This window comes from Capra hircus, chromosome 5, assembly GCF_001704415.2.
Source record: "Capra hircus breed San Clemente chromosome 5, ASM170441v1, whole genome shotgun sequence".
Classification (NCBI taxonomy): domain Eukaryota; kingdom Metazoa; phylum Chordata; class Mammalia; order Artiodactyla; family Bovidae; genus Capra; species Capra hircus.
In genome coordinates, this window is record NC_030812.1 from 58,217,996 (window position 1) to 58,239,870 (window position 21,875).

The 21,875-nt window shown below is 38.4% G+C and overlaps 2 protein-coding genes across 2 annotated transcripts; both read left to right on the top strand.

The window, feature by feature from the left end:
- On the top strand, positions 15,549 to 16,490 carry LOC102180830 (olfactory receptor 10C1-like). The gene has a single exon (XM_005680622.3). The coding sequence runs from the start codon at positions 15,549 to 15,551 to the stop codon at positions 16,488 to 16,490; it is 942 nt and encodes a 313-aa protein (XP_005680679.3).
- LOC102181102 (olfactory receptor 10C1) lies at positions 20,665 to 21,591 on the top strand. The gene has a single exon (XM_005680623.3). It carries the CDS (start codon positions 20,665 to 20,667, stop codon positions 21,589 to 21,591), a length of 927 nt encoding a protein of 308 aa, XP_005680680.3.

The following is a 21,875-nucleotide window of genomic DNA, read 5'->3' on the forward strand; positions in this document are numbered from 1 at the left end:
GTTCCCCATCCTGAACCCCCCTCCCTCCTCCCTCCCCATACCATCCCTCTGGGTCCTCTCAGTGCACCAGCCCCAAGCATCCAGTATCATGCATCTAACCTGGACTGACGATTCGTTTCATATATCATACTATACATGTTTCAATGCCATTCTCCCAAATCACCCCACCCTCTCACAGGTATAGTCATGTCATTTGAATTGGGCTTTATAAAAATAGCAAACTCTGAACAAATGTAACCTGCAATCCAGAAGTCCTCCTTCCAGTACTCATCTCAATTCCAATCCATCAAAATTGTTCTGCTTCCCACTGTGTTGTGAGTTTGTTAAATTAACATGTTAAATGGAGCTCAGGGGTGTAGATGGTGAGCACTGATTCAACAAAAGATCACAAAGGAAAGTGAAATGAAGTTTATTACTCAGATTCTGGAGGAGGGGCTATAGGAAGAAGTCAAGGCAAGAGTGCAGGCATAAAGAAAGGCTGAATGTGGGATATATGCCTTTATTATGGTCCAAAGGTGGAGTATTTTGAAGTTCCTTGGCTGAGGCCAGATTGGTTAATTCAAACGAAAAAATTCAGGATTTTGGTATGCTTCCTGTGAGTTGTGTTTTTTTTTTTTTTTTTTTTTCCTAAGGGGGTACAAGGAAAAGGTCCTCCCTGGGAGACAGGGGCAACTGTTTATAACAAGGACATTTGGGGTATCATATCAGAAAGTTACATTTACTTATGATTCTTGGGCTGTTATCTAGAGTATGTGTTCAGGGGAGGGGTTAATATCAGTTTAAAGTCCCTGCAAATCAGGGACCGATAATGAGTCAGCAGTATTATGAATTAATTTACCTAAATTTTCAACAAACTGTCAGTTTTCTCCAAAACTGCATGGACAAAGTTGGAGCTAGTCCCTTACTACTGTGTACCCACTAAAAGTCCACTCATGGAATTACTAATTCAATTAGTATTATCTCAAACACAATATTTTCTTTAGAGTAAAACATTTTTTTTAATTTTTCCTTTCAGTATATTCTGTTTCCTTTACATTTTTTTATTTTTAATATAAATTTATTTATTTAATTGGAAGTTAATTACTTTGTTTGAAAGTAGAATTATATAAATATTTTCTATACAGATCTTACTCAACAACAGCATATCAAATGTTAGGGATCACAAAAATATATGTTGGAAAACACCTATTTATAAAGCTACATTGGAGCTGAGCTGAACAATGTTTCCATTTTTTCAAATATTGGGGCTATTCAAGTATTAAGTATTAGATCAATTATTTTGATCTAATATTGATATTAGGTCAAATTGATAAGCAATTGATCTAAGTATTAGATCAATTATTTTATAAAACATTTTTCAAATTTAATTTAAAAATCTTAGTTTATTTTATAGTCAAATCATGTTTAACACAGATTTCTCTGAAACTAAGGAGCTGAAAATGCACAGACCTTTTGAAGAATTATGTTTTAATTCTACTCCAGTGATATATGTACTTTGGTAATATCTCACCTATTTTGCTTACCACAAGTTCTCAAACCAATATCCTCTACAACATAAGGAAAGGAACTGGTCATCCCAGGCTGCGCATACTGATGGTACTCCAGAATAATAGGTTAAGAGACATGACAGTGACTGTGACCACTACCTTTCACCACTATTGCAAATTCTGCTTCAGTATCATTCACATCAACAGTAACAATAACAACATTATTCCTGCTATATTTAGAAAAACTTATAAATAGCTTCGGAGGCTTCCCAAGTGTCTCACTGGTAAAGAATCCACCTGCCAAAGCTGGAGATGTGAGTTCAATCCCTGGGTCAGGAAGATCACCCAGAGAAGGAAATAACAAACAACTCTAGTAATCTTGCCTGGGAAATCCCAGGACAGCGGAGCCAGGTGGGCTACGGTCCATCAGGTCGCAAAGATTCGGACAGGACTGAGAAACTATAAAGCAACAGCAGCATAAATAGTTTCAGATGCATTATCATGTTCACCAGCATTTTGTAACAATTCTAAATTCACTGTGACTCTAAATATACTCCATCATTTGTCTGAGGAAAAAAAAATATGAGAATTGAATAAGGTATCAAGATTTTATAATAGTCCAACAATTTTTAGTGTATCTCTAAAATACTTCAACCACTACCGCTTCTCAGATTTCTAATACTGAAGTGGCAGAAAACAATAACAGGTTTAATATCTAGTCCTGGAGTGACCAAGGTCTATAATGTAACATCCACGGTCTCCACTGTGAGATAGGAATAAGGCAAGCCAAGAAGATTATCAGTTTCTTTATTTGATAATCAATGATATACATATTCTACCTTGTGTGCTGCTGCTGCTGCTCAGTCGCTTCAGTCGTGTCCGACTCTGCAGCCCCACAGACGGCAGCCCACCAGGCTCGCCGTCCCTGGGATTCTCCAGGCAAGAACACTGGAGTGGGTTGCCATTTCCTTCTCCAGTGCATGAAAGTGAAAAGGGAAAGTGAAGTCGCTCCGTCGTGTCCAACTCTGTGCGACCCCATGGACTGCAGCCCACCAGGCTCTTCCACCTTGTGTAGGCATATTTAAATTCAATAAAGTTTTGGAGAACTAGAGATTTTACTGTAACAAAATATACCTCCAAATATCCCTCCCCTCTTTCTATATCCTAAAAAAAAAAAATACTGTTTACATTGCATATATCTTCTAAAAATCAAAAGATTCATCGGCAGTGATGCTGCAGTAACTACCACAAATTTATAGTGATGCCTTTTTTCAAAACTTGTAAACTGTGGATGAGTTAGCAGGATTGCTACGTAGCTCCAGAGAATGTACTATTTTATTTATTGCGTGGAATTCTAAAAATTTAATGACATTCACTTAAGTCCACTAATTTTTGAACTATGTTTTGAGACCAAAGACTTTCACTTGCAATTAAGCAGGCCAGCTTCAAAATTTTCTGGAAAATCTGCCAGCTTTCTCATAAATACATGTTTTCTCATAAAAATCATTATAAATCATTCAGCTTCTTTAACTGGAACAGCACTTCTAAGAACCTAAAATATCAATTAGTAAAAATTGGAGAGCAAATAACCCTCATACCTGAATTGAAAATACATTGCATGGTTATAATACATAGCATTTCTTAAATAGACAACCATTGTTTTCTTAATATTCTCTTCCTCAGCATTCTGTAGCTTTTTAGAGAGGAAAAAAAACACTCTATTGTTTTTTGTTTTACTTAATAAAGCATCAAGCTATTCCTTTTTTCATGTATAAATAACCTTATAGGTTTATTTTTCTTAAGATGATTTTGTTGTATATAGATGCACAGATAAAAGTAGTTTTATGGGGGGAACTGAGGAACAAAATAAATCATACAGAAATATCTGGATATATCTTACCAAATAAAGCTCCATATTTCTTAATTAGAAGTATAATAATTTTTTAAGATAAGTAATATCTTGTGAGAATTGTAAACTGATCTTGAAATCCGTCACATCTCAAATTTTCAGAATTAAGCAAATAACTTTGACAGGTTAACCTACTTTGCATTGGCACTAAATGGTTGATATACTCCTGTAATAGTATTTAAGTGTGATTGGCCTTGGGGAAAATGATCCTTGGGATATTAGAAGGGACTGCTGCTAATTAAACAACATTTTACCTCATAGGGGAGAATATTGAATTTTCAAGAAACTGTTTATATTTTAAGTCATAATGGCTGCCATTCAATATGTATTTCTTAATAATAGCTATTTGTGGTGGGTCTGTAGGGTACACTGGTCAATTCCTTGGGATTACAATTATTAATATGCTAAGACTATGTGAGGAACATAGATTTTAGCTTTTCCTATAGAATTTTTTGTGGGATAGATTTTGGCCACAAAATGATAGAATATATTTGTACCATATCCTTTAAATTTAAATGATTTAAAATTTTATTTTTAATTCATTTTAAAACTTTATTTTTTAATATATATTTTTACTCATAATCTTTTTAAGCAATTAAACTGTGCAAGTTAAAATGATTATTGGTATGTGTTTATTTTTTACTTTTTTTAGTATGTGTTTATTGTTGTTTTATACATCAAATAGTTTGACAACTGCTTTGTTTAACCATGAGAAAACTGTAGATAGTTCTAAGATTCATATACTGTTTCATGAAAGCAATATCTTATAATAACTAACATAGTTATTGTCATAAAGTGATAAACATTTCTTTCTTTCTGTTTTTAATCCTTAGAATGTATTCTCCTTGCAATTTCAAAAGCTATTTCAATTTAGTGGGCAGAGACATAACATTATTATTTGAAGTGTTTTTCAATGAGCTAACAAAGCTGTATTTTATTATATTTGTTGTAGAACCAACTCATACTAAATATAAAGTTAAAATAGTCACAAATTAGCACAGCAAAAATGATTCCCAAAAATTTTAACAAAATGTGCAAGAGTAAAAAAAGCCTTGAAAAATCCCCTGGAGTTTAAATTTTATGCATGAGCAAGAGACATAACAAACAGCTAGACAGGAAATTTTACCACTTCCAATTTGACTTCCTTCTTGAAAAGTAAAAGGAAAGCTTTGTGTATTTGGATTTAATCCTACATAAGGATTAAAATTCTTAATCATTACCTTCCAAAAAACTAAATAACAATGCTATAACACTTAAAATTCTTTTTCTGAAATCTTCAGTTGGAAACACCTACCTTTAAAATAAGTAAAATAAAGCTATAACAACATCAAAGGAAAAGTTATAAAATATATTTAATCTAATTCATACCTGTACCAAATAACTAACTATAGACCATATGAAAGATACATTTGTAACACTGGGCAAGAAAAATCAAATAAAAACGGTGCATTCATTACTGACCAATGTTTGTTTTGTAACAGCTTTTGTTTTGTTTTCAAAATTTTTAAACAAAAGGTTTATTAGATATCAACAGGATGACTATGAAAACCCCCTCACACAAAGATGATATAAACTTCAATGAGGTTACTTTTTACTTCTCTGTTCCTAATTAATATCACCTCTCCAAGAAATAGAAATTCAGATAAAATAGAGCTCCTTGTGTAGGTGTTCTGCCACTCTACAGTAACTCAGTTCCTTATTAATAATTTGTAAAATCATTATACAATGCATTCTCTGGTTACATATCACTGCCATCTTGTGGGTAGTTCATTTTAATTATTTTAGCTGAAAATTCTTCATGCACTTATAATTTGGGATTTTCTTGGAAACAAATCAGTGATTCTTTTCCTATGGATTTCTTGGTTTGCCTAGGCAAAGTAGGCAGGCAAAGTAGGTTTGAAAGGTAAAACAAACACAGATTTCCATCTCAGAAAGACTATACTGTTTATAATTCTCATTTGATGAAATTCATGTAACCATGTAATTCATACTGTTCATGGGGTTCTCAGGGCAGGAAAACTAAAGTGGTTTGCCATTCCTTTCTCCAGAAGACCTATCCAAAAAAGATCTTAACGACCCATATAACTACAATGATGTGATCAATCACCTAGCACCAGACCTTCAGGAGTGTGAAATCAAGTGGGCCTTAGGAAGCACCACTGTGAACAAATCTAGTGAAGGTGATGGAATTCCAGTCAAGCTATTTCAAATCCTAAAAGATGATGCTGTTAAAGTGCTGCACTCAATATCTGGAAAACTCAGCAGTGGCCACAGGACTGGAAAGGTCAGTTTTCATTCCAAACCCAAAGAAAGACAGTGCCAAAGAATGTTTAACTATCACACAGTTGCACTCATTTGCTAGCAGAGCAATACTCAAAATTCTCCAAGCTAGGTTTCAACAGTATGTGAACCAAGAACTTTCAGATGTTCAAGCTGGATTTGGAAAAGGAAGAGGAACCAGAGATCAAATGGCCGACATCCATTGAATCATAGAAAAAGCAGAGAATTCCAGAAAAACATCCACTTCTGCTTTGACTACGCTAAAGCTTTTGACTGTGTGGATCACAACAAACTGTGGAAAATTCTTAAAGAGATGGGAATACCTGACCACCTTCCTGCCTCCTGAGAAATCAGTATGCAGGTCAAGAAGCAACAATTAGAATCAGACATGGAATGGGATGGTTCCAAATTGAGAAAGGAGTACCTCAAGTCTGTATAGTGTCATGTCACCTTGCTTATTTAACTTATATGCAGAGTACATCATGAGTACATCATGCCAGGCTAGATGAAGCACAAGCTGGAATCAAGATTGCAGGGAGAAATATCAATAACCTCAAATACACAGATGACACCACACTTATGGCAGAAAGTGAAGAGGAACTAAAGAGTCTCTTAATGAAGTTGAATGAGGAAAGTGGAAAAGAAAGCTTAAAACTCAACATTTAAAAACCTAAGATCATGGCATCCAGTCCATGGCAAAGAAATGGGGAAACAGTGGAAACAGTGACAGACTTTATTTTCTTGGGATCCAAAAATCACTGCAGATGGTGACTGCAAACATGAAATTCAGAGGTTTGCTCCTTAGAAGAAAAGCTATGAGCAACCTAGACAGCATATTAAAAAGTAGAGACACTACTTTGACCAAAAAAGTCTGTATAGTCATAGCTATGGTTTTCCCAGTAGTCAGGTATGGATGTGAGAGTTGGACCATAAAGAAGGCTGAGCACCAAAGAACTGATTCTTTTGAACTGTGTGTTGGAGAAGACTCTTGAGATTCCCTTGGACTGCTAAGAGATCAAACTGGATTTGGAAAAGGAAATAGGTCCTGAATATTTTTTCATTGGAAGGACTGATGCTGAAGCTGAAGCTCCAAAACTTTGGCCACCTGATGGAAAGAGCAGACTCATTAGAAAAGGCCCTGATGTTAGGAAAGATTGAAGGCAGGAGGAAAAGGGGACGACAGAGGATGAGATGGTTAGATGGCATCACCAACTCAATGGACATGAGTTTAAGCAATCTCCAGGAGATGGTGAAGGACAGGGAAGCTTGGCGTGCTGCAGTTCATAGGGTTGCAAAGAGTTGAACATGAGTGAGCAACTGAACAATGATAATAACATGTAACTGCATACCTCAATACTTAAAACAGTAATAAATATTCATTATCTTACAATTTCTGTGGTTGGTTCTGGAATTCAGTAAGTTTATTTGCAAAGTTTGGCTCAGAGCCTTTAATGAGGTGCAATCAAGATATGATATCACTTATATGTGGAATCTAAAAAAACCAAATTCATACAAACAGAAATAATTTCCAGAGGCAGGATGTGGGTGGGAGAAACGGAGAGATGCTAGTTAACGGATATAAACTTTCAGTTAAAAGATGAGTAAATTCTGAGGATCTAGTATACCATATACTAGACCCAGTGGCTATATAAGCACACCTAATTTTACTGTGCTTTGCAGATACTGGATTTTTTAGAAATTAAAGATTTGGGGCAACTGTGCTTTGCACAAGTCTATCAGCATCATTTTTTCCAACAGCATTTGCTCAAGTTCTGTCTCTGTCATATTTTGGTTATTTTCACAATATCTCAGACTTTTTCATTTTTATTGTTTCTTATGGTGACCTGTTTGGTGATCTCCGAAGCTACTATTGTAATTGTTTGGGGATGACACAACCACAACCATATTAGATGGCAAGAATAAAAAATGTGACAGTTATGCAGATCAACTGTCCCTTCCCTCTCCTCCACAGGCCTCCCTGTTCTCTAAGAACAACAATATTGAAACTAGTAAATTAATACCCCTAAAATTAAGGTTACATTATTCTATTTTCCAAATGTGTGTGCAGGGGACATGGGAGCTACTTTGTTTAGTATAACTCCTTCACAACAGCTATTAAGTAGACTTCTAATTCTCCATCAAATAACAATTATAAATAATCTTGTCTTATGTTTTATTTTCTCTAGATATAAATCACCCTGTCTTTCTCCTCCCTTTCTTGGCCAAATGTTTCCAACAAGTTGTTTCTATTTTTTTTCATGTCTCAACTTCTATCTATCCATACATAACTTGAATCTGGTTTGCCCTCTTATCTCTCTCTCAAAAACTTTTTTCTGAAGTTTCCAATGGCCACTGTGTAGCTGAAAATTAATAGGGAACTCAAAGCTATTTTTTCTTAACTTTTCATAAATATTTGGCACACTTAGTCACTTCTTCCTTAAATCATCTTTTTTTGCCTTAGGAAATGCTATTTTCCATGATTACTCTTTCATCCCAAGTCTTTTGTTTTCAAGACCACTCATAAACTCATTTTCTAAGGGATTAAAGAAGGATACCAGAAATCGTGGCAGCTAAAGTCCTTATTTTGTTTGTATTGCTGATAGGGCTCATTCTCATATGGTCACTATATCACCAAATGTTGTGAACTTTTACCAAATTATTCAGGTCAAAATCAGATGTAAAGAAGCATTAAGAAAGAATTTTAAATGGACCTAGAGGATTGTAATGCTGAGGGAAGTAAGTCAGACCAAGAAGCAGAAACATCAAATGACACCCCTTATATGCAGAATCTAAGCAGATATACAGATGACACCACCCTTATGGCAGAAAGTGAAGAGGAACTCAAAAGCCTCTTGACGAAAGTGAAGGAGGAGAGGGAAAAGTTGGTTGAAAGCTCAACATTCAGAAAACGAAGATCATGGCATCTGGTCCCATCACTTCATGGGAAATAGATGGGGAAACAGTGGAAACAGTGTCAGACTTTATTTTTTGGGCTCCAAAATCACTGCAGATGGTGACTGCAGCCATGAAATTAAAAGACACTTACTTCCTGGAAGGGAAGTTAGGACCAACCTAGGTAGCATATTAAAAAGCAGAGACATTACTTTGCCAACAAAGGTCCGTCTAGTCAAGGCTATGGTTTTTCCAGTGGTCATGTATGGATGTAAGAGTTGGACTGTGAAGAAAGCTGAGTGCCAAAGAATTGATGCTTTTGAACTGCAGTGTTGGAGAAGACTCTTGAGAGTCCCTTGGACTGCAAGGAGATCCAACCAGTCCATTCTAAAGGAGATCAGTCCTGGGTATTCTTTGGAAGGAATGATGCTAAAGCTGAAACTCCAGTACTTTGGCCACCTCATGCGAAGAGTTGACTCATTGGAAAAGACTCTGATGCTGGGAGGGGTTGGGGGCAGGAGGAGAAGGGGATGACAGAGGATGAGATGGCTGGATGGCATCACCGACTTGATGGATGTGAGTCTGAGTGAACTCCGGGAGTTGGTGATGGACAGGGAGGCCTGGTGTGCTGCAGTTCATGGGGTCGCAAGGAGTTGGACATGACTGAGTGACTGAACTGAACTGAACTAAACTGAAGAAGATGTGTTACAAACAAACTTATTTATAAAGCAGAAACAGACTCAGACTTAGAGAATGAACTCATAGTTGTTGATGAGAAGGACAGGCGAAGGGATAGTTTGGGAGTTGGGGATGGACAGGTACACACTGATATATTTAAAATGGATAACCAATAAGGACCTACTATATAGCACAGCAAATTGTGCTCAATGTATATGTGGCAGCCTGGATGGGAGGGGATATAGAAGGAGAATGGATACATGTATATGCATGATTTGAGTCCCTTTGCTTTCTACCTGAAACTGTCAAAACATTGCTTACTAGCTATACTACAATACAAAATAAAAAGCTTAATTTAAAGAATAGGACTTTTGCCAATACAGTATTGTAAAGTAAAAAAATAAAATTTAAATTTAAAAAATCAATTAAAAAAATAAAGAATAGGACTTTTGACTTTCAAATATCCTACATCCAATCATATACAATTGACTCTCGAACATTATGGGAGAGAATGAGCATTGCCTCCTCTCTGCCAGCAGTCAAAAATCCTTGTATACCTTACAGTCTCACTTCCGTGTCTGCTGCAGCATTTGCATCCATGGATTCAACCAATCAAGTATATGGTTAAGAACACAATGAAGAGCACAGGTTGTAACTCTGCTAGAGAGGAAAATGCTACAAATGTGAAGTGGGTGCAGAGGGACTCTTTTTGTGACGTCATGCCTGTACTAAAACTGGCTCATGTTGATATCTCCCACAATGTGATTGTGATGTCTGCTCTCTCTGTGCTTTTTATTCTTAGCCCATCTCCTCATTCTGTGCTCCTATGTGCGTATTCTGGTGACCATCCTGAGAATCCCTTCAGCCACTGGCAGAAGCAAAGCTTTCTCCACTTGCTATTCTCATATCCTGGTTGTTTCTCTCTTTATGGCATTACCTTGTTCACCCACCTCCTACCGAAGACTGCACACACTCCAGAAACAGACAAGGCAACCGCACTCATGCACACAGCAGTCACACCTGCTCTGAATCCAGTTATCTACGCCTTGAGGAACAAGGAAGTGAAGGAAGCCTTTCAAAGACTAACAATGAGGAATACTGTTAGACATGTGGCAGAAAGTACTTGCAGGATCACAACCAAGAAACACATGGACCTCTTCTATGTTTTTGTATATGTTCAAGCAAAAGAAAAGTATGAGGCTTCCCTAGTGACTCTGTGGGAAGAGTTTGCTTGCCAACAAAGGAGACACTGGTTTGATCCCTGTTTCAGGAAGATCCTACTTTCTGCAGAGCAACTAAGCCTGATACCACAATTATGGTTATGGAGCCACAACTACTGAGCCCACACACCACAAATTCTGAAGCCCACGTGCCCTGGAGCCCGTGGTCTGCCACAAGAGAGGTCACTGCAATGAGAAACCCATGCACAACTGGAGATTAAGGCCTGCTTGCCACAACTACAGAATTGCCCATGCAGCAACAAGGACTCAACACAGCCATAATTAAATAAATAAATAATTAAAAAGAGAAATGTGCAGTAGGAACATTAAAGTATATATCCTGTGTTCAATCAACAATATTCAATCAACAAAACTACTGAATATCCCCTGGGCACTACTGGATTTTTCCTGACTACCATGGTAATAGGAGTAAGGTTAGTGTGTTTCACACTTTTTGATGAAATAAAATATTTCTCCAGTGGAAAATGCTAAAAAATAAAAATGGAAAAATTAGTATATTTTAGTGCTAAACATAGGATGCTGTCATTCAAGAGCTTAAGTGGAGTACCCTCCTATACTTACTCACCTCTGATACACCCTAATAATGATGTATTAAATAATCATCCAAGAGATGGTGAAGGACAGGGAAGCATGGCCTGCTGCAGTCCATGGGGTCACAGAGTAAGACAGGACTGAGCAACTGAACACAACAACAATAAATACTGATGAGTGTTGTACCCTGTAACTCAACTCTAAGTATTTAACTTGTAAATCCAGTGAAGGATTCTGATTTTTTATCCAAAACTAGCTTGTTTCTATGGTATTATCCACTCATCTTTTGGTTTTTCATACAAACGAAGGTTTAGAGAAACATATATTACATATTACCTAGGGCAATGATGAAAGTATGATTCAGTTCAGTTCAGTCATTCAGCCATGTCCGACTCTTTGCAACCCCATGAATCTCAGCACGCCAAGCCTTCCTGTCCATCACCAACACCTGGAGTTCACTCAAACTCATGTCCATCGAGTCGGTGATGCCATCCAGCCATCTCATCCTCTGTCGTCCCCTTCTGCTCCTGCCCCCAACCCCTCCCAGCATCAGAATCTTTTCCAGTGAGTCAACTCTTTGCATGAGGTGGCCAAAGTATTGGAGTTTCAGCTTTAGCATCAGTCCTTCCAATGAACACCCAGGACTGATCTCCTTTAGAATGGACTGGTTGGATCTCCTTGCAGTCCAAGGGACTCTCAAGAGTGTTCTCCAACACCACAGTTCAAAAGCATCAGTTCTTCTGTGCTCAGCTTTCTTCACAGTCCAACTCTCACATCCATACATGACCACTGGAAAAACCATAGCCTTGACTAGACAGACCTTTGTTGGCAAAGGAATGTCTCTGCTTTTTAATAAGCTATCTAGGTTAGTCCTTCTAAGGAGAAAGCGTCTTTTAATTTCATGGCTGCAATCACCATCTGCAGTAATTTTGGAGCCCCCAAAAATAAAGTCTGACACTGTTTCCACTGTTTCTCCATCTATTTGCCATGAAGTGATGATACTGTTATTCAAAATTTTTCCTATCTAGTTTTTAAATTATGGTTTTATTTGTCCCCAATTTCCCTGCTTTCCTCTATACTGAATGTACAGTATATTGCTCTGATCAAATTCCCATTCTATTCCCATAAATAATCAGGTCCTAATTTCAGGACACTGATGGTCTGAATCTAGAATGTATATCAGTAGTATTACAACTGAAAGGAATATACCTAGACATTTTAAACACAGAGATTAAACATCACTGGCCAAGTAGAAGCTGAGCAAATATATTGGTATTCTGTGCCTGAAAAACATGAATATATGTTCTCTCCTGGTCAGAAATGAGAATGATTATACACGGGACACTGTGATAACCATAGATAAGAGGACATTCATTACAGCAGACTGGCCAAAGGGTCACGGGCATCACCTGTTGAATAGCAGAAACTCTCCCTGCCAAAGCTGACCCTTAGTTGTCTCTGCACACATAACAAATGCTTCAGTGTGTGTGGGTGCATGTGGACCCACACATGTGCTCACGTACACACACACACACACACACACACACACACACACACAGCCCAATCCAATAGTTGCTGGTCATCACAGAGCATCTGATCTCTTCTATTGTTTTGACTGCATTTTAAAACACTCTGCAAAACTACTTAGAGAAGAACTTGCTGTTAGTATTTATTATCTAATTATTCAAAAACCCATGCTTATGCCTGAAGTAGTTTCTGGATATTCTGAATCACCAGTTCTCCTGGATTCCAAAAGAAGGCTGAATTCCCAGAAAAGCAGATGAAAGAAGTCTCTTTTCCAAACTTGTGTGACATTTTAATGCTTGAGCTTCAAAGCAGCTCCTCCCATAGTTCACACTTTAAAAGATTAATTTCCACACACATCACAAGAGATGTATCAGTACTGAAGGCTGGTTTGGAAGAATGTTAGAGACTCGAAAACAGCATCTCAAATAATGCTCTATTGTATAATATACAGAAGGAAAAGATGTGTTCAGAACTTTAGTTTAAGTAATAGAATAATAAACTTTAGTTTAGTAATAAACTTTAGTTTAAGTAATACCAATGAGATGCTCTCAGTATATGCCTGCTTCTTGGAGATGTGCCCAGCACCATTCCCTTGTGTTAAGACTACATAACGTCACTTCCAAGGCCCAAACTGATTTTAAGTACCAGAAATCATGAATCACTATCTTGACAGACCATCAAAATGATAAGACCTGATATCACATTTATCACTGTATTTTTAAGGTATAAAAGCATTTTTTAAATCATGTGATAAAATTGATACCATATTCATTGCAACTATTTGTTTTAAACATGTGACATTCATGGAGTGGAGCTTGTTTTGCTTGTTTTTCCATTTCAGAATAGACCAAAGCTGAAGGAAGGAGGCTCTTTAAATTCTAAAGAAGACAGCAAATGAGTCAATAATAGTTGGGTTACTAAAAAGTTAGGAGGACTTGCCTGGTGGCTCAGATGTGCCTGAAGAAATCTGCTTGAAGTGCACAAGACCCAGGTTCAATCCCTCAGACTGGAGAATTGCTTGGAGAATTCTTGGACAGAGGATAGAGCCTGTCTCTATTCTTGCTTGGATAATTCCATGGACAGAGGAGCCTGGCAAGCTACAGTTCATGGGGTCACAGAGTCAGACACAACTGAGCAACTCGCACATGTGCACACATACACACACATACATACACACACACACATGCGATTTGGAACTTCCCCCAGCCACCTCCATGTAACTACCTGTAAGTATGGGAGAGAGAGGAGGATGCAAGGCCAGTAGAAACATTGCATTGCCATGCCTGATAGCTCAGTCAGTAAAGAATCCACCTGCAATGCAGTAGACCCCGGGTCAATTCCTGGGTTAGGAAGATCCCTTGGAGAAGGGAGAGGCTATACACCGTATTCTGGCATGGAGAATTACATGGACTGTATAGTCCATGGGTTTACAAAGAGTCAGCCATGACTGAGTAACTTTCACGTTCACACTTTTCACTACAAAACTGTGGGCTCCGAAGTATTTTTTCCTTCTGTATCTCACACAATATGGGAAAGGAGGGCTATAAGCATATCAAAATATAATGAGTGTTGAGGGTCCTTCAAATAGAATTACTGCAAAATTTTGAATGTCTGTTAAATACTATCCATTGGTCTACAGAGTTTACTTTGTGCTGGTTCTATTGATATCAAAAAAGACATGAGCACTCACTGTGCATCTGAGAAACTTAAAGAAAATTAATATGGAAAACAGCCATACAATTAAATAACTGAAGTGCAAGGTGCAAATCCGTTAGAAATACTAGGATTTACCCACTGAAATTTAAGTAATGTAACTAACAGCAATAGATCGTCTCTGGGACATGTATTCAAATAATTAAAACCAAATTTACATTGAATGTTTGTCGTTGTTTTTTAACAAATTCCTCTTGAGACAAATTAAACTGTGCAGTGGATGCAATCCCCATGGTCCCTCGTCGGAGTAGAAATACTGCCTACTTTATAACCATGTTATAATTAGGAATTGTCAGAAGTCTAGAAGACTGACAAGGAAAGGGAAGTTTTTCTTGTGGTTCTCGGTATGTTCTCCCATTCAAATTTCTTGTACAATTACATTGAGGATATAGAAAGGACATTCTGGTGGTTTTGATTTCCACTGATTTTAGCTACCAAGTTATGATTTTATTATATTCAAATAAAATGACTAAAATATGTAAGAAAATGAATAGGTACATGCCTAGAAATATTCACCCTTTCAACGTTTAAGTGTAAATTTAAGGGAAAATTATAGAATTCAGAGACCAGAACATAGCACCTTTAAAATTTACTCTCTACACTTATCTTTTATGTGACTCATTTACACTTAATGGTAAAGATTTTCCCTGCAATGCAGGAGACCTGGGTACAATCTTTGGATGGGGAAGATACCCTAAGAACAGAATGGCAACCCACTCCAGTATTCTTGCCTGGAGATTTCCAGGAACAGAGGAATTTGGTGGTCTACAGTCGATGGGGTCACAAAGGATCCAAAACAAACGAAGTAGCTAACATTTTTACACTTAGGAAGCTTTCATATATATTACACACCTAACAGCCTGGTTATATGATTAGGATAAGAAAACATGAGAGGATGTAATTTAAAGCCGCTGTTTTCTCTAAACTTCTATGAAATTCCAGAACTCAAAATCAGGAAGAAATACTGGATCAATTATGTTGGGTGCATGCATGCATGCTAAGTTGCTTCAGTATGTCTGACTCTGCAATCATATGGACTGTAGCCAACTAGGGTCCTCTGTCCATGGATTTCTCCCACCAAAAATACTGGAGTGACTGCCATCTCCTCTGCCAGGGGTTTTTCCTAATCATTTCAAAACTTTTAGCAAAAGGAATACAAGTGTCTAAGTCTCATATCAGACCACTGGCCCTAGAAAGTTCCACAGAGACCTACGCTAGGTGACTGGATGCCTCTAGGTGTTACTTCTGCCCCCTCTGCTCTCTCCACAGATGTCTAGCTCTGAGCCGATAATGAGTGGAAACCAGTCCCTCTGCACCCACTTCACATTTGTAGCATTTTCCTCCCTAGCAGAGTTACAACCTGTGCTCTTCGTTGTGTTCTTAACCATATACTTGTTTACCATGGGAGGAAACCTTCTCATCATTGGCTTGATCTGGGGCACCCCTTCCTTACACACTCCCATGTATTTCTTCCTGGTTAACCTCTCCTTTCTGGAGATGTGCTATATCACTAGTGTGGTGCCTCAGATGCTGGTGCACTTGCTTGTGGAGATCAAGATCATAAGCGTGGCGCGCTGTGCAGCTCAGATGTATGTATTTAGCATCTTGGGACTGACAGAATGCTGCCTGCTAGCAGCCATGGCTTATGACCGCTTTGTAGCTATTTGCCATCCTCTGCATTACTCTCTCCTGATGGGCCCTGGTGTGTGTTTGAAATTGGCTGCAGCATCTTGGACCACTGGGGTCGTGGTGGAATCAGTCCAGACCACGTGGATCTTCACTCTGCCCTTCTGTGGAACAGGAAGGATCCAGCACTTTTTTTGTGACATCATGCCTGTAGTGAAACTAGCTTGCGTTGATACCTCCCACAATGAGACTACGTTGTTTGCTATCTCTGTGCTCTTTATCATGACCCCCTGTGTCCTCATTCTGTGCTCCTATGTGCGCATTCTGGTGACCATCCTGAGAATCCCTTCAGCCACTGGCAGAAGCAAAGCTTTCTCCACTTGCTCTTCTCATATCCTGGTTGTTTCTCTCTTCTATGGTACTGCCTTGTTCACTTACCTCCAGCCGAAGGCTGCACACACTCCAGAAACAGACAAAGCAACTGCACTCATGTACACAGTGGTCACGCCTGCTCTGAATCCAGTTATCTACACCTTGAGGAACAAGGAAGTGAAGGAAGCCTTTCAAAGAATAACACTAAGAAGCACTCTGAGACTAACGCCATGAGGTACTTATAGGATGGCAGCTAAGTAACACATTTGCCTGTTTTATGTTTTTCCATGTGTTTAAGCAAAAGAGAAATATGCAGTAGGATCATTAAAATGTATATCATTTGTGCAATCAATTATTCAATCAACAAAATTACTGAGCAAGTCCTATGTCTTGGACACCACTCGTTTTTCTGACTACCAAGGAAATGGCATTAAGGTTAGTGTGTTTCACATCTCTTGAGTAAAGACAATAAAATATTTCTATGGAAAGTATTAAAAAATGGAAACAAAGAAATTAATACATTTTCGTGCCAAATATAGGGTGTGTCATTCAAATGTTTACGTGGAGTATAATCTCCTAATTACTCACCTCTGATACATCTTAATAATGGTATGTCTTAAATGATCAACTGTTAATACTTATGAGTGATGCGCATTGTAACACAACCCTAAGTACTTAACTTGTAAATCCAGTGAAGGTCTCTGATGTTTTATCCAAAACTAGGTTGTTTCTTTGGTCTTATCCACTTTTTTTGTTTTTCCATATGAATGAAGTTTTAGAGAAATATATATTATACATTTTCTCGGGCAATGATTAAATATTTGATACTGCTTTAAAATTTTTTTCCCATATATCTAGTTTTTTTAATTATTTGTCCCATAATTTCCTTTCTCTGCATTGAATGCAGAATATATTACTTTGTTCAAATTCCCTTTCTAGCCCCATTAACACCCAGGTCCTAAGTTTCAGAGCAGTGATGGTCTGAATCTGGAATCTTTTTCAGTAGGAATATAACTGGAAACAATATAGCTAGAAATTTTAAACTCAGAGACTATATGTCACTGCAAGTAAAAACAAAACAAATATATTTATTTCCTATGAATTCACAGCATGAATGTATGTTCTCGCATGTCAAAAGTGACTGTGATTTTACATGGGACACTGTGGTACCCATAGATAAGAGGACATTCATTACAGCAGACTGGCCAAAGGGTCACAGACACCACCTGTTCAATAGCAGAATCTCGCCCTGCTAAAGCTGACCCTTAGTGGTCTCTGAACACATAACAAATACTTCAATGTGTGTGGGTTCATGCGGACCCACACATGTGCTCACGTACGTACACACACACACACACAAACACACACACACACACACACACACACACAAACACAGCCCAATCCAATAGCTGCCGGTCATCACAGAGCATCTGATCTCTTCTATTGTTTTGACTGCATTTTAACAATCAGTGCTTAGCAAAACCACTTAGAGAAAAACTTGCTGTTAGTATTCATTATCTAACTATTCAAAAACCCATGCTTATGCCTGAAGTAGTTTCTGGATATTCTGCATCACCAGTTCTCCTGGATTCCAAAAGAAGGCTGAATTCCCAGAAAAGCAGATGAAAGAAGTCTCTTTCCCAAACTTGTGTGACATTTTAATGCTTGAGCTTCAAAGCAGCTCCTCCCATAGTTCACACTTTAAAAGACTAATTTCCACACACATCACAAGAGACATATCAGTACTGAAGGTTGGTTTGGAAGAATGTTAGAGACTCAAAAACAGCATCTCAAATAATGCTCTATTGTATAATATACAGAAGGAAAAGATGTGTTCAGAACTTTAGTTTAAGTAATAGAAAGTTGTGAATACCAATGAGATGCTTCTTGGTATATGCCTGCTTCTTGGAGATGTGCCCAGCATCATTCCCTTGTGTTAAGACTATGTGACGTCACTTCCAAGGCCCAAACGGATTTTAAGTACCAGAAATCTTCACAAATCACTATCTCAACAGACCCTCAAAATGATAAAACCTGATATCACATTTTATCTCCACGGATCATCAAAATGATAACATCTGATGTCACATTTATCACTGTATGCTTTTTAAGGTATGAAAGCATTTTTTAAATCATGTGATAAAGTTGATACCATATTTATTGCAACTATTTGTTTTAAACATGTGACATGCATGGAGTGGAGCTTGCTTTGCTTGTTTATCCATTTCAGAATAGACCAAAGCTGAAGGAAGGAGGCTCTTTAAATTCTAAAGACAGCAGATGAGTCAATAATAGTTGGGTTACTAAAAAGTTAGGAGGACTTGCCTGGTAGCTCTGATGGTAAAGAAATTGTCTGAAGTGCATGAGACCCAGGTTCAATTCCTGAGAGGGGAAGATCCCTCGGAGAAGGGATAGCAACCCATTCCAGTATTCTTGCCCGGAAGAGCAAGACAGAGGAGCCTGGCAAGCTACAGTTCATAGGGTCACAAACACAGACAGGACTGAGCAACTAACACCGCACAAACACACACACAAACACACACACACACACACACACACACACACGATTTGGAACTTCCCCCAGCGATCTCCATGTAATTACCTGTAAGTATGGCAGAGAGAGGAGGATGCAAGGCCAGTAGAAACATTGTATTGGCGTCCTTGATAGCTCAGTTGGTAAACAATCCGTCTGCAATGTGATAGACCCTGGGTCAATTCCTGGGTCAGGAAGATCCCTTGGAGAAGGGAAAGGCTATTCACTCCAGTTTTCTGGCATGGAGAATTCCATGGACTCTATAGTCCCTGGGTTTACAAAGTGTCGGCCATGACTGAGTAACTTTCATGTTCACACTTTTCACTACAAAACCGTGGGCTCCAAAGCAGATTTTCCTTGTATATCTCACACAATATGGGAAAGGAGGGCTATAAGCATATCAAAATATAATGAGAGTGTTGAGGGTACTTCAAAGAGAATTATTGCAAAATTTTGAGTGTCTGTTAAAGTAAATACTATCCATTGGTCTACAGAGTCTAGTTTGTGCTGGTTCTATTGATATCAAAAAAGACATGAGCACTCACTGTGCATCTGAGAAACTTAAAGAAAATTAATATGGAAAATACCCATATAATTCAATAATTGTCTGATTGTGCCAGGTGTAAATCCATTAGAAATATTGGGTTTTACCCATTGAAATTTAAGTGATGTAACTAACAGCAATAGATTACCTCTGGGAAATGTATTCAAATAATGAAAACCAAATTTACATTGAATGTTCATCACTGTTTTTGAACAAATTCCTCTTGGGACGAATTAAATTGTGCAGTGGATGCAATCCCTATGGTCTCTAGTCAGAGCAGAAATACTACCAGTTCTATAACCATATTGTAATTCAGAATTGTCAGGAGTCTGGAAGACTGACAAGGAAAGGGAAGGTTTTCTTGTAGTTCTCGGTATGTTCTCCCATCAAATTTCTGTAAAATTATACTGAGGATATAGAATGGACATTCTGGTGGTTTTGATTTCCACTGATTTTAGCTGCCAATTATGATTTTACCATATTCAAATAAAAATGACTAAAATATGTAACAAAATGAATAGATAAATGCCTAGAAATGTTCACCCTTTCAAACCCTTAATTATAAATTTAAGGGAAAATTGTGGAATTCAGAAGACCAGAACAATAGCACCTTTATAATTTACTCTCAACACTTAACTTTCATGTGACTCCTTTACACTTAATGGTAAAGATTTTGCCTGCAATGCAGGAAACCCAGGTACAGTATCTAGGTAGGTAAGATCCCCTGGAGAATGGAATGGCAACCAGTCCATCTTCTTACCTGGAGAATTCCATGGACAGAGGAACTTGGTCGGCTACAGTCCATGGGGTCGCAGAGTCTGACACAAGTGAAGTGGCTAACACTTTTACATTTAGAAGGCTTTCATATATATTACACACCTAACAGCCTGGTTATATGATTAGGATAACAACAAGGTAAATACAAACATCAGAGGATGTAACTTAAAGCCATTTGCTTTCTCTAACCTTCTATGAAAATCCAGAACTCAAAGTCAGGAAGAAATATTCCATCCATTATGTTGGGTGCATGCATGCATGTTAAGTTGCTTCAGTATGTCTGACTCCTTGCAATTGTATGAACTGTAGCCTGCCAGGCTCCTCTGTCCATGGATTTCTCCCGCCAAAAATACTGGAGTGGGTTGCCATGTCCTCCTCCAGGGAATCTTGGTAATCATTTCAAAACTTTTAGCAAACAAAATGTGTGTAGGTTCTCTTGTCAGACCACTGGCCCTAGAAAGTTCCACAGAGACCTACACTAGGTGACTGGATGCCTCTAGGTGTTACTTCTGCCCCCTCTGCTCTCTCCACAGATGTCTAGCTCTGAGCCGATAATGAGTGGAAACCAGTCCCTCTGCACCCACTTCACATTTGTAGCATTTTCCTCCCTAGCAGAGTTACAACCTGTGCTCTTCGTTGTGTTCTTAACCATATACTTGTTTACCATGGGAGGAAACCTTCTCATCATTGGCTTGATCTGGGGCACCCCTTCCTTACACACTCCCATGTATTTCTTCCTGGTTAACCTCTCCTTTCTGGAGATGTGCTATATCACTAGTGTGGTGCCTCAGATGCTGGTGCACTTGCTTGTGGAGATCAAGATCATAAGCGTGGCGCGCTGTGCAGCTCAGATGTATGTATTTAGCATCTTGGGACTGACAGAATGCTGCCTGCTAGCAGCCATGGCTTATGACCGCTTTGTAGCTATTTGCCATCCTCTGCATTACTCTCTCCTGATGGGCCCTGGTGTGTGTTTGAAATTGGCTGCAGCATCTTGGACCACTGGGGTCGTAGTGGAATCAGTCCAGACCACGTGGATCTTCACTCTGCCCTTCTGTGGAACAGGAAGGATCCAGCACTTTTTTTGTGACATCATGCCTGTAGTGAAACTAGCTTGTGTTGATACCTCCCACAATGAAATTGTGATGTTTGCTCTCTCCGTGCTCTTTATCATGACCCCCTGTGTCCTCATTCTGTGCTCCTATGTGCGCATTCTGGTGACCATCCTGAGAATCCCTTCATCCACTGGCAGAAGCAAAGCTTTCTCCACTTGCTCTTCTCATATCCTGGTTGTTTCTCTCTTCTATGGTACTGCCTTGTTCACTTACCTCCAGCCGAAGGCTGCACACACTCCAGAAACAGACAAGGCAACTGCACTCATGTACACAGTGGTCACGCCTGCTCTGAATCCAGTTATCTACACCTTGAGGAACAAGGAAGTGAAGGAAGCCTTTTGGAGCACTCACAGACAAATGACCTAAACCTGTTTATTACCAAACTATTTAGAAACCCATGTATCTGCCACAAGTATTTTCTGGATATTTTCCTCCTCCAAATTTCTGGATTCCAAAATAAGCATGATATCCTGGAAGAGAGATGAAACAAATCTCTTTACCAAACTTGTGTGACATTTTAGTCCAGAGCTTCACAGCAGCTCCTCCATATATAAAAGTTTAAAGAGTCTTTTCTTCATATATCTTGAGAGAAATATCAGTACTGACCCTTGGTTTAGTACAATGAGGAGAGGCTCCAAAACAGAAACATC

Bases quoted from the DNA above. Each gene is read 5' to 3' on its own strand.
- LOC102180830 (XM_005680622.3), top strand. From the start codon at position 15,549: ATGAGTGGAAACCAGTCCCTCTGCACCCACTTCACATTTGTAGCATTT.
- LOC102181102 (XM_005680623.3), top strand. From the start codon at position 20,665: ATGAGTGGAAACCAGTCCCTCTGCACCCACTTCACATTTGTAGCATTT.